Source organism: Athene noctua, chromosome 14, assembly GCF_965140245.1.
Source record: "Athene noctua chromosome 14, bAthNoc1.hap1.1, whole genome shotgun sequence".
Taxonomy (NCBI): Eukaryota; Metazoa; Chordata; class Aves; order Strigiformes; family Strigidae; genus Athene; species Athene noctua.
This window is the reverse complement of record NC_134050.1, coordinates 9,240,851-9,250,938: the sequence shown is the minus strand read 5'-3', so window position 1 is coordinate 9,250,938 and position 10,088 is coordinate 9,240,851. Positions and strand designations below refer to the sequence as shown.

The 10,088-nt window shown below is 34.9% G+C and overlaps 1 protein-coding gene across 3 annotated transcripts in view; it reads right to left on the bottom strand.

Annotated features, from left to right (window-relative positions):
• Nucleotides 1–2,922: 2,922 nt before the first annotated feature.
• The window catches only part of PPFIA1 (PTPRF interacting protein alpha 1), a 57,712-nt gene continuing 50,546 nt past the window's right edge, over nt 2,923–10,088 (bottom strand). For all 3 annotated transcript variants that reach the window (XM_074918743.1, XM_074918744.1, XM_074918745.1), the window contains 5 exons: nt 9,341–9,516; nt 8,703–8,771; nt 6,606–6,771; nt 5,293–5,363; nt 2,923–3,933 (listed from right to left, as the gene is read on the bottom strand). In XM_074918743.1, coding sequence (XP_074774844.1) covers nt 5,305–5,363; nt 6,606–6,771; nt 8,703–8,771; nt 9,341–9,516 — 470 coding nt within the window. In that variant the 3' untranslated portion in view covers nt 2,923–3,933; nt 5,293–5,304. The remainder of the gene's footprint in view (nt 3,934–5,292; nt 5,364–6,605; nt 6,772–8,702; nt 8,772–9,340; nt 9,517–10,088) is intronic.

Below are 10,088 nucleotides of genomic sequence, written 5' to 3'. Positions count from 1 at the left end.
GCCCAGCGCCGGCAGCCTCGGCACCGCCGGCTCCCACGTACAGTCCTCCCCCACCTTTCTTTGTAACATCTACCCTCGCTGCGCCTTTCCCCATTTCTTAAAAACGCTGAGGAAAAGTAGATGACCAAGCACTACTACTTGAGAAACGCACCGTCAGCAGTTTAAAAAGGGCTACAGCAGATTGTTTTTTTTTTGTTTTTTTTTTTTTAAATTATTACATCTCACTGCTCCCTTTCACACCATCCTGTTTTGGATATCACAGCTACAGCGGTTTGACGGGTTTTTCCATCTCTGTCAGTGGGTAAAATGTTCCCATGTGACTGTTGACAGGGTATCTGAAGAGCAGGAAAACAATCCCAGAAAGGACAAAGCAGCCTTAATGCTCTAGGAGTTACTTGTTTGCCCACTATTTCTTTGTGTCTTTTGGAGGAGGGGAAACAGACTCTAAAGAATGACATTTCTAGCAAAAAAATATTACAAGTACACACACAAATACATTGCGCAATAAAGGGTAAGGAAAAAAAAATGCAGGTGAATAGTTTGACAAGTTTCGGAGGAAGGGACACAACTTACTAAGCCCCGGTTTTAGTGGGACAGCTACCTCCATTCACCTAAAGACAAATGTAGTCAGTTCACAGTATAAGCTCAATTTTTTTTTTCCTGGGTAATTTACCTTATAAAATCAATATAAGCGTATTACTTAAAGTGGGCTAAAATTACTCTTAAAAATGTGTCTGCTAGAGGAGAAAGCAGCCTAACAGAACCCTAATCCCTGTGCAAAAATTACTATTAACAAAAAGTGAAATTAAACTCAAGTTATTCTAAATTTTACTAAGCAGTGCACCAAAACTACAACCCTGAAAATGGGATTATCAAGAAGTGAAAAATCACTTTTTAAAAGGCAAAGTAACTCTTTAGTTTCAACAAAAATTCCACCCTTCAAATAACTCTTCAAACATGGCATTATGTTTTTATTTACCTGAAAATTAAATTTGCTGACCCCCCAATCGTCTTCCAGTTCCAAGCATAAATTCTGCTGTGAACTACTTAACATGTTCTCTGCTCTGTGTTTTAGCATGATAAATCACTACTGTCCATAAGACACTGCAAAAACAACTTCTTGACTTTTAACTCTCCATTAGTTTGAAAGGATAAAGTTGAAGTTGTAAAATCCATTTTGAGATTCCCTGCTCTCTAAATATGCAAAAATTCCAAGTTTAAAGTTCTCAGATAATTCCACCATCTCCTTATTGCAGATAAAATGCATACTTTAATTTTCATAGCACTCTTTCCAACTAAAGCCTTTAAAGACCTTTGGAAATTTACAAAAAGTTATATTTAACCAAGCTTTAAATAAAGATCGCTGTAGCACAGCCATATGCCTTTGACACATGCACTTGCATCTTCTTCTTTCCGGGGGGTTTATTAAAATTGAGTGAAAGTGTTTTTCTCAATTTCTCCGATATAGCTTTGTTGTATAATTCACAGAAGGAAGTCAACACACAGTTTTGCCAGTTCGTGAAAGCTTTTTCTATTTCACTCATTTATTCTAGCTCTCATGTCAATTCCATTGTTCCATAACAGTTAAGGTTTTACAGCCTTAAAATAATAAACGTATGTTCTTTTCACATTTTACAAGTCTATTCCACGTTGTTTTCACTTTTGAGAAGCAACAATACATGACTTTGAACACCTACAATCACATCAGTGACCAGAAACGTCTATGCAATTTTTTTCTAAACAGTGAAGTTTAGCTGAACAGTGAGTCAGGATCTCCTTCTGCAGTTTCATTTTAGCTTTTTCTAGAAAGATAGATTCTCTGAAAATATAAAAGAGACTGCAAATGATCAGATAGCAACTCATATAGACAAGCCAGACAAACAGAGATGCATTATTGAACAATGTTTAAAGCATCAATCACAATGTTTTTCCATTCCATGCATTCCACATCCTGCTGTTGATCTAGAGGACATGATGAAATATGCTTCACTACTGCTTCGATTATCCTGTAACTTTATCCTTCTGTCTTGTCTTCTACACAAGATATGGTTTACAAATATATTAAAATTGACATAACAGCCCTATTATGACCCAATTTCGTATTGGTTCCCTCAACTCCTATGTCTCTCCCCAAATATCACCATGGTCATAATCTTATTTTGTTAAGAAAGCAACTGTTGCTGCTATGTAGAACAGCACTTCAGTCTTCATCACATGGACCAGAATACACTGAAGTTGTGTGAAAGTTTTTTGTTACTATTTTTAGAAGTAAATCATAGCTTTAACTACAAGTAGAAGTAGGCAATAAATCAGTTTTCTTTGGAAAACTGCTTTTCAAAAACTGATGAACACATGTGAACGTGAACAAGAAAATGTCACATCTAACGGAACATTCTTCTACTGGGGAAAAGCCATCATTTGAAACAAGATCTACAGGGCAGCAAACAATCATTAAGATGCTTTATTGACAATATCCACTCACCGTAAAAGTACCTGCCTGCATACAATTAGATCTTAGCTTTTCAATAGTGTTTTATTGGCAGTGGAAAATGCATCAGTACTTTATTGAAAGAAAGCAATAAATAATACTGTGATAAAAATAGTTCAAAAGTAGACTGTACATATTGTTACATAATCTGAAAATACACAAGATTAATAGAAAAACAGAACAGTAACACTGAATTTCAGTTTTACAAGCAAGTTAAAAGTGGAAAACAAAATAAGAAAAAGACATGCTATATATATTGTTGCATAATAAATAATGCACCATCTGAACAGATTCTTGCTGGCTTTTTAATATGCCATTTACAAGTGTTGGATACATTTTCTACTCATACAAGTCCAAAATGGCTACAACCATCAAAAATTAAAGTCCAGACAACTCTTTAGAACAAGTTTACAAAACACAAAAGATGACTTACGTAAGAAAAGTAAGGCCTTTATTAGAAGTTGCACTGCTTTAGTTTTCAGCCCATTGTACCTTCATCTTTCATTACTCATTTGACATGAGACTGCAGTGCTTCATGATTGGTCCGTTAAAACTAGTTTCACCAGCATCTTTCCACAAGTGTTTTCAATCAAAAAGATCTAGGAAAAAACTCTCTGTGGCCTGTGGATTACGACCAGGAATTATTATGAAGTCTATCCTCCTCAGTTAAGGAAAAAAAAAAAACCAAACACAAAACAGTTCTTGGTTTATGGCTTGTTTTCAGTCACTGTGAAGATACGCTATACAAATACAGCAGAGAGTGTTATGACCAAGTCAATCACTTCTAAAAGGTGTCCCGTTGTGTTATAGTTCCTCCCAGCTTTTAAAACAAGTTATATTTTAAATAAAGACAAATTCTCACTACTTGACAAATCCTCTTTGTGGAAAGGTACAGTTCTGAAAAGAAAAACAATCATGTACCATGCCTTCTACAGCAACATATGCTTACCTGAAAAAAAGCTGGACTCGTTTTCAGATCTAAGCTAACATTTCAAAAGACAAAATATATACTGCTTGGTGTCATGATACTTTTACAAAGGTATTAAAATCCTTTTCACCTTCAGTTTCATTATTAAAAAACAATGATAATTACAGTAACTGCATAATTTACAAAAACCCTATATTACTTATAGGGACATATACATACAAGCATTACAGTACATTCAGTTGGAAAGACTAAAATTAGAATAAAAAAATCAGCAATGATTTGATTTGTAGACTGAATAGAAACAGAAAAAGTAAGTAACTATATAAATGAGAAGTCACATAAATATAAGAAACATTTAGATTCTAAAATATTTTCTCTATAGTACTCATGAATTTATTTGCTAATTAAAAACTCTGTAATAAAATATCTCAAAGTGTCCATTTAACAAGTATTAACAGGTTAAGGGTTCCAAATGTTCAAAATGCTGCATATCACCGGTAGAAATAGTGTGGGTAAACTGTAAAAACAACAACAAACACACAAAAAGAAAAAACAAAAAAATTCCATTAGCAGGTTTTTTAAAAACATTTTGTTCCAAGTTTCTCACAAACAGCTCAGTAGTGTAGCAGTCATGCCTCAAATTATTGCCATGCCATGACGTACACAGTTTTATTGCCTTCTGTAATCTTCAGTTGCAATGCAAGTACATGAGGTCAAAAACTTCCGCTTCCTAGATTTTTTGCCTAGATCAACTGATTATAGAAAATCCTGAGACAGTGCAGAGAATTTTGGGGAGAGGAAGACTTAAAACTTTAATGTCTTGAAACTAAAAAAAAAAAAAAAAAATTTAAGATGGCCCCTGAGATTATGAACTGACAGATCCACATGATCTGAGTTGCTATGTGCAAGAGTCTCCCTTCTCATACATTTCATACAGAAGAGCTCTTGAGACTTAAACTTGTATATGCAAAAAGTTCAGAATTTAAAGGAAAGGTGGCCAATACATGAATTGGTAGGATGTTACTGGTGCAAAAAGAGGAAAGCGGCTGTAAGCAGAAGAGGCAGGCAATTTATAGCCCACGGGAGATAACAGCTAGTGAGAGAAAGATCTGCAGATTCTTTTTCTTTTTACAAAAAAACCTCAATATAGTAAAAAAAATTGGGTTTTCAGACTTGTTTGCAAAACAGGAGAAGTACTGTTCCATGAGAAAATACATCAGAGGCTACTGAAGAAAATCATTCCAAATCCTGAAGTAAAACAGGACTACAAATCTTTCATAAGCCAGAATACATGTATTTTATGTTATCAAGCTGCCTTTTACTGTCAACACTGCTCACCACCACCCAAATTTAGGCTGCAGGTAGCTCAATCCAACCAGCCAGTCTAAGCAATCACAGTAGCATGAAGTATGCAAGAACTGGAAAACTATGCAGCTACCCCTGTAACAATTCAATACTGAAGCATATTGTAGTGGGACAAATTTGACCAAGACTGAAAGATCAATAGTCTGAACTGCACCGTCACACACTGAATTATTTTCTTTCCTTTACACACCTGATTTAGTCCCCTTCCCTCATCCCCACTTTCACTAGATGTTTCAATCCAACCTTTGATTTTAATATTTTCTATGTAGTTATTTAGCACGGGTACTTTTTGAGGCTGTTTAAAAAACCCTCAAGAGAATACAATCTTTACAAAAGTAAATATTTAAACACTCATAGTCTTCACTGCAGAAAATCTCTGGATTTTCAATATAACAATCTACCTTGAAAACCTGAAACAGTTTTCTAAGAGTGTAAATTCACTGTATTAAAATACCTGACGTTTTATTTCATAAATAGCTGCTTTACTATTATACCTAACAACTTTACTCACCGGGAGAAGGCTTTAACAGGAGTAGGTCCTTACTGTAGCAGAATCCAATCTTTGTGTTCCTGATACACTGCCTATTTCAAGAAGCATGGGAAGACATGCAGAACACAGCATGCATGTTAGTTTTCAAAAACAACATCACAGCAATGTGATTACAGCTACTGTAGTCACCCAACTCTAAGGTTACAAGTTAGAAAAGCAGAATTTATTTTACACTTTATATATTATCCACTCCTAGTTTCATTGGCTAACAAAAAGAATTCTAAAATAATCTGCATGCTAAACTAGCACACTGAAATTGGCAAAGGTAATTTTATAAGTCATTTATTTTCTGTTTTATATGGTTTATATATTTTTCTATTTTTTTGTATGATAGAAAGAAAGGGGTTTTACATGGTAAAGACTTCACTCATTTTGATTTACAGAAGTTTCCATATGATTTCTGGAAAATATTTTGTGCTAGTGACAGTATTTAAAATTTAGAACAGCTCACATTTTAGAGTAACATCAGATGCAATGGTTGCTTCTGTGAGCTTTACTCATAAGCACAATTTTCAGAACCCAAGACAACTCTGACAGATTATTTTGAAGTTCTCATCCTGTCTGTTCCAATAAATACTTTTTCCATTTATTTTTACTTGTGTTTTGTAAAACAAATTCAGGTAAATTTTATTCTCATGGTAATAAAGATTGTTTTTAAACAGAAGAGATATCTCATGTGACAGTGATCAACTACTTCCAGGTGGGTTTTTTTCAGTTTGTTTGGGGTTTTTTTAATATGTATCTCTCCATGTGTATGCACACACCTATATATATAAATCATTAAGTACAGAGCAATGAAGCAGTGATTTCAAGTATGATTAATACTTAAGTGACTACTGCAAAGGGGGCAATGCACCTTTCACTCAAGTTTTAATAATCTCAAAATGATCCAAGGGAGTTTACTCACATCATTTTTGGATGCATGTTACTGCATTTCAGAAGTGGACCTTACATTGGTCTAATTACTGCTAATTAGAAATTATACATCAGATGATTAAAAGACTTCTCCTAAAATGTAATTTTATTTTTCTGGTTTAACATAAATTTATTTCTAACTATAATTCTCATTTTGTTATTCCAGTGAGGTAAGAAGAAACCAAACCTATTACAGCTTCCTGAAATTATAAAGCACCCTATGGTTAAACACAGTGTTATATACACAACCATGCACAAGGCAGATGCTTTTATGCAGAAAAAAGGTAATTTAAACTGAATTCCCCTGCATTACCAAGCAAAAAAAGTGCATCGTGCTTAAAATAATACAAAATCAATACCATCAATCTGCATCTTCTTTGGCTGCATAGAGGGTGAAGACATTGAGGTTGTAACTCTGAAATTTGCAGGAAGAGTCTCTGCTGATCCAGCAGCTAAACCTCTTATGTCCTTTGGTCTAAACTTCTTTCTCCATGAAGGTGCTCTCCTAAAGCTCTTATCATCATCCTGTTATATTGATAAACATCATTAGTGATTCAAAAAATGTAGGATTGTTACTGACATTAAAAGGATTACTGACAATCTTAAGTAAGTGTATAACACTGAATGAATTATTTTCAGAAACAGTTCAGGTGTAACAGCAGCAGAGGTCTTCATTTGCAACAATCTGTGTTCATTTGCTAGAGTGTGGGCTCTTCAGCTCAGTAACTATGGAAATTCACGCTCTCAGCCCATTTAACAAAACATTTCATACTTCAAACGTTTGTACTTCATGATTTGCAGTAATTCTTAAGTGTCACATCACTCATTCTTAAGGGATATGAGGAGTGGAGCAGAACATAAAAGCTGCTTGGGAACACTGACATTGAGGCTTAATTTGAACAATTGCTTTTAACCTTCAATTCTGTCTTACAGGAATGATGATACAGCTATTGTGCCTTCTCATGCTACAAAATACGGGAAGTGATAGTGAGAAAAGTAAGTGTAGTAAATATGATATTGCTGTGCAGTATTTTACTTAAGCACGTGGGTAAACCTAACTAATAATTACCCTCCATTAATACATCTGCATCTTTGAAGTAATATTCCACTTTAGAATGTACAATATTATATTACTAAATACAACAGTTCCAAGTCCCACTTCCAAAATGTCTTTTGCAGTGAAGGTATTGTGTCAGTGCAAATATACCCAATGGGCATCTCAATTTGCCACTTCACCTTTAGAAACACTTCAAACCTTTGAACGCCATTTTACCTAAAATTTATCCCCTTTTAGAATTAGGAGACACGTATCCTGAAGAGATGTTAATGATCAAACTACCCTGTGAGGCTAGAAGAGAGCAGACATCTGTTCCCTCAAAGCTCCTTCTCTTGCAGTTTGAAATCCATAAGGAAAAATACCTTAGAAAGCTATCAAGATGCTTTCTGATGATGTTATTAAAACAGAAACATTATCAGATGTTAGTAGAACTGCATACAGAGAACAGAGCTGTCAGGATACGCCATAAAAGGGCTGTAACAAGTCTATTAGGCAAAAGATGAACACAAACCCAGCCAAGGTCTGTCACAGAGAAGCTTCCCCTGTTCTCTTCCTCATACTAGCACATGTTTCTGAGATATGATGGGCTCGTTCTCTGACCTAGTTATAACCACATTAGGGTTTTGCCACTTCAGTCTTCATCTGAGCCACTTTCGCCTACGCATGCTACCACAAACTCTCATTAGCACCAAAGAGGCAGCACGGAGTTAGGAGTCTCTCGGGGAAGTAACACCAGCTTGAAACTGTTCACAGAGCTACAGCATAGAGGAACTTAGAAGTTTAAAGATATAACACTCTCTCCTTTACGCTATGGATCACAGGGTCTACAAAAAAAGTCTCACACCTATTTCTAGTTAAGAGTTTTATACTCACTACATTTAAACGGAGTTTATACACTGTAAGATCACAGACTGCCCAACAGAAATTACTTTGATGTGTAAACATACCTGGTAGTCATCTATACCAGTATTAACAGAAATTTACAACACAAGCTTTCTGGAAAAACACTCAAAACCCTTTGAAATACTGGTCATTAGAACAAAGGTTTGAAATCTACAGTGCCTTTTATTATAGCTTGTTCATCTGCAACACTGGTCACTAATTTTCCCACATTTTAGATAGAAAAAGAAGAATCAGCCCAACGTGCTGCTATTAGATAACTATTAGACTAACCATACAAGCTACAAAAAATAAACTTGCAAATCATCTCAATAGTTTCATATTCAAAGTTATCTTACCTAAATACACAAAACCTGTCATATTCAGAAACTCTCTAAGAATTTGAAGTTAAAATTTCTGACTCTATTCTGCCAATAGCTTAAAGAGGTTCAAGCTAAATTCTTTCACTTAACAGTTCTGCTTAAGTTCTCAGGATCAAAAGATGGGTCAAGTAACTTACTTCATCAAGTCTTCTGTCAGTGCCCATAGCAAGAAGGTTATTAAATTCCCTCTCCAGAACAGCACGAGCCTAAAGTTTATAGTACAAAAGAAATGGAAATTAATTCCAAAAGATTAGTAATTAGTAACCTACAGTAATTTTAAAAACTTAATATAACCCAAAATGTTTAATACCTTATCAGATTAATAAACATACTTAGTACTCGAAAAGTTATGACTTAATTTGTAACTTATTAAAAATTTAAGGAAAGACTTTAAAGCTCTCCCTTCCCTTAGTTATGACATGAAATTTCATGATTTCTGGCTCTATATTTAATTATTTCAGAATAAAAACTAGCAAACAACAAAAATTATGAGTTTTACACTAATGTTGTGAAGATGGGCTATGGGGAAAATATTCAAACAATACTTTTTGTTCAAGCAAATTGATCAACCACTTGTCATTATCAATTAGAAAACAGTAAGAAAAGCTTAGTTCTATGTTTTGCTCTTATAGGACAATAGACAACTTCCCATTTCTAAAACTTCTAGAGCTGGGAATAGAAAGACATGCAGTTACCTAAGAAAACAGTTCCATTTTTAACCTTCCTAGAGGGAAGAAATGTCCTATTGGCCATAAAGTAACTACTTCTTGCTTACCTGTGTGTTTTGAGTGGGTATTTGTAGTAAGAGAGCTAATGCATTGTAATCAAATGATTCATCTAAGGCCACAAGTGCACCATGAACTCCGCTCTCTATAAGGTTATTTGCGTATTCTTTAAGACCAATGGACACTACCCAATGGATCATTCTTTCATTGCTCCAGACAAGGACATCTATGGAGGAAAAAAGTTGTTGCCCAATTTATAACAATACAACTTTTCTGAACAAAAACCCCACAGTTCTTTCTTGATCTGTACACTTGTGTTGGGATTGATTTTCACATATACACAATTAATCATTAACGCTGTTAAGTATTAGCTTTCAAGAAATTTTGTTTTTTAACATTTAGGTTGTGATCTCATCTGTCCCTGCCTTTTTGGTGTGCATGAAATGCTATGAATCAGCCACACAACCTCCACCACTCAGGGTTAGATCCCTTCCATACAACAGTTTTCCTTACACTCAGCAGGAGTAGTCCTTGCTCAATCTCCCCTCTCTGCCGAGAGGGAGGCTACAGTCACAGTTACGAGACAAGTTCAGCTGGGCATAGTGTTCATGCAGGAGAAGACAGGATCTTCTGTTTTACACGGCCACTTAAGGGCTTGGACCACAAGAGAGATTAAATATTTTGGGGAGAAAAATGTTACTACCCAAAAGAAAAATCTTATAGCAATTTCTTATGCGCTTCCTACTGAATTTGAACAGAAAGCTTTAATATTGTTTAAAGCTTTATTATTTATTAGTT